Source organism: Centrocercus urophasianus, unplaced genomic scaffold (assembly GCF_019232065.1).
Source record: "Centrocercus urophasianus isolate 14NV4802_14NV808 unplaced genomic scaffold, USGS_Curo_1.0 seq_13, whole genome shotgun sequence".
Taxonomy (NCBI): Eukaryota; Metazoa; Chordata; class Aves; order Galliformes; family Phasianidae; genus Centrocercus; species Centrocercus urophasianus.
In genome coordinates this window covers 8847599-8849338 of record NW_024884475.1, presented here as the reverse complement: position 1 = coordinate 8849338, position 1740 = coordinate 8847599, and the positions used below count along the sequence as shown (strand labels likewise).

Below are 1740 nucleotides of genomic sequence, written 5' to 3'. Positions count from 1 at the left end.
ATCATAATTTCGGGCTTTTGTGTCTGGCTGTGTGCTCCAGAAATTTTGGTGAAGCTGGGAAAGCCAGTTGTGCTTGGATGTGGTAGGTCTGGCCTTTGAGAGGGCCAGGAGTGTTGGGGGACTTGTGGAAGAGGGTGGGGATTTGAGGTGCTGTGGATGGAGTGATCACTGCAGAGACTGTGCGACTGTCACTGGCGTCTCCCTACCTCCCCCTCTCCCTCTCTCCCTCCCTCTCTCTCTCTCTGTAGTCATGCTTAGGCTCCTGTACAGGAACCATTTGGACATGGAAGACAAAGCAGCAAGAAGGCCCTGGAGGCTCAGCTGCTGGCAAAATACCAGAAGGCAGTCAGGGTTCCTGAGCAAACCCACTGCAGGGTCCTCCCCACTGGTGAGGTGCCTCTTGCCCCTGGGGTGACAGGCAGTTGCTGTCTTTTAGCCTCACTCTCCCTGCATTGTTGCCTAGATCTTGCAATTCACTCTCCAGCACAGTGTGGTAGTGCAAGGGCTTTTATTCAACTGTTAGACCATAGCGGGTAATTTGGCAAACAAGACAGCCCTTGCCATGCCAATATGGGACAGGAGTTCCTGCTTTTACTCGGCAGTGACAGCACCATGGGCAGGTGCAGCCTGTTGCCTGTGGCTTCTCTTCATCCTCTTGGTCTTCTTTGTTTTGGAGGGAGAGGCCACTTGCTGGCTTTTTGGGTCAGGCCTGACACGGTGCTTGGGCTTGCTTCCCAGAAGGTGTTTGAGTACAGAGCTGTTCTTCAGAGACATCTGCAAGTGGGATGGAGAGATGCACTGCTGGTTACTCTTCTTGGAAATCTTCCCAGCCATGTCCATGGTCTTGTGCGTCACCCACTGCAGCACAGCAGCCAGGTAGACAGGGGCACTGGCTCCAAAACGCTCAGCAAACTGGCCTTTGCGCAGCTGCCTCTCTATTCGGCTCACAGGGAAGACCAGCCCAGCCCGGGAGGAGCGACTCTTTTTGGCCTTCACTTTCCGACGCATGGAGGGCTCCCCAGAGCACGACTCTTCAGGTTCGCTGTTATGCTCAGGTGCAATACAGACCTCATCTGTTCCAGCCATGCTGCTTGCTTCCATAGGTCTCTCTATGCTGTGCAGGCTTATCTTCCTTTGCCTCTCCTGCCTGCTCTTGATGTATTTGCTGACCCTTGCTGTTGTTTTCTGTCTGCTCCACCTCTACCAACCCAGTCTAGAAGTGTCTGTGGCTGGGCACACACACAGGCAAGGACCTCTCCAGCACGGCCGAGCTTCCCTGAGGAAGGGTTCCAGCTCTGGTCTTCTCCTCTGCAGGCTGAGGCTCTGTGCTCATCAACCCAGTGGAAACCAGGGTGCCCCTTGCCTGGCAGGACCAATAGGAAAAAACTTTTTCTGTGACCTCACCTCCGTGCTTGTGACATCATCCCCACTGGCCCCATCATTTACAGTGAGCTCAGGGATGGCCTCTGCATCCAACCCTTCCCATTTTCCCATGGGACAGGTTTTCCCAGTGTATGACTATATAGGCCAAGCCACAGTGCTGCCAGTTAAGGAGAATCCCAACATCTCTTCTTTTCCTTTTTTTTTTTTTTCCCCTCTAATTATCCACTGTGTAGTCTCACAGAAATCAAGGGATTTAGGGATACCGCTGGACGTGTTCATGGCAGCCTGATGAAAGACAGAGCCTGTTCCTGTCAAAGAAAGGTGGTAGCTTTCCATCCTTTCAGGTTACCTCTAGCA

General features: G+C 53.0%; 1 protein-coding gene across 1 annotated transcript; it reads right to left on the bottom strand.

Moving 5' to 3' along the window:
* Positions 1–591: 591 nt before the first annotated feature.
* On the bottom strand, positions 592–1494 carry LOC122156722 (histone H2A.J-like). The gene is made up of 2 exons (XM_042811759.1): positions 1405–1494; positions 592–1200 (listed from the first exon to the last, which is right to left on the bottom strand). The coding sequence occupies exons 1-2, from the start codon at positions 1492–1494 to the stop codon at positions 592–594; spliced, it is 699 nt and encodes a 232-aa protein (XP_042667693.1).
* Positions 1495–1740: the final 246 nt, after the last annotated feature.

What these genes read in the sequence shown, in the direction of transcription:
- LOC122156722 (XM_042811759.1), bottom strand. Translation starts at nt 1,494, where the DNA reads ATGGGAAAATGGGAAGGGTTGGATGCAGAGGCCATCCCTGAGCTCACT. An exon ending in ATGATGTCACAAGCACGGAG is followed by an intron (nt 1,201 to 1,404) that starts GTGAGGTCACAG and finishes CTGGGTTGGTAG; the next exon opens with AGGTGGAGCAGACAGAAAAC.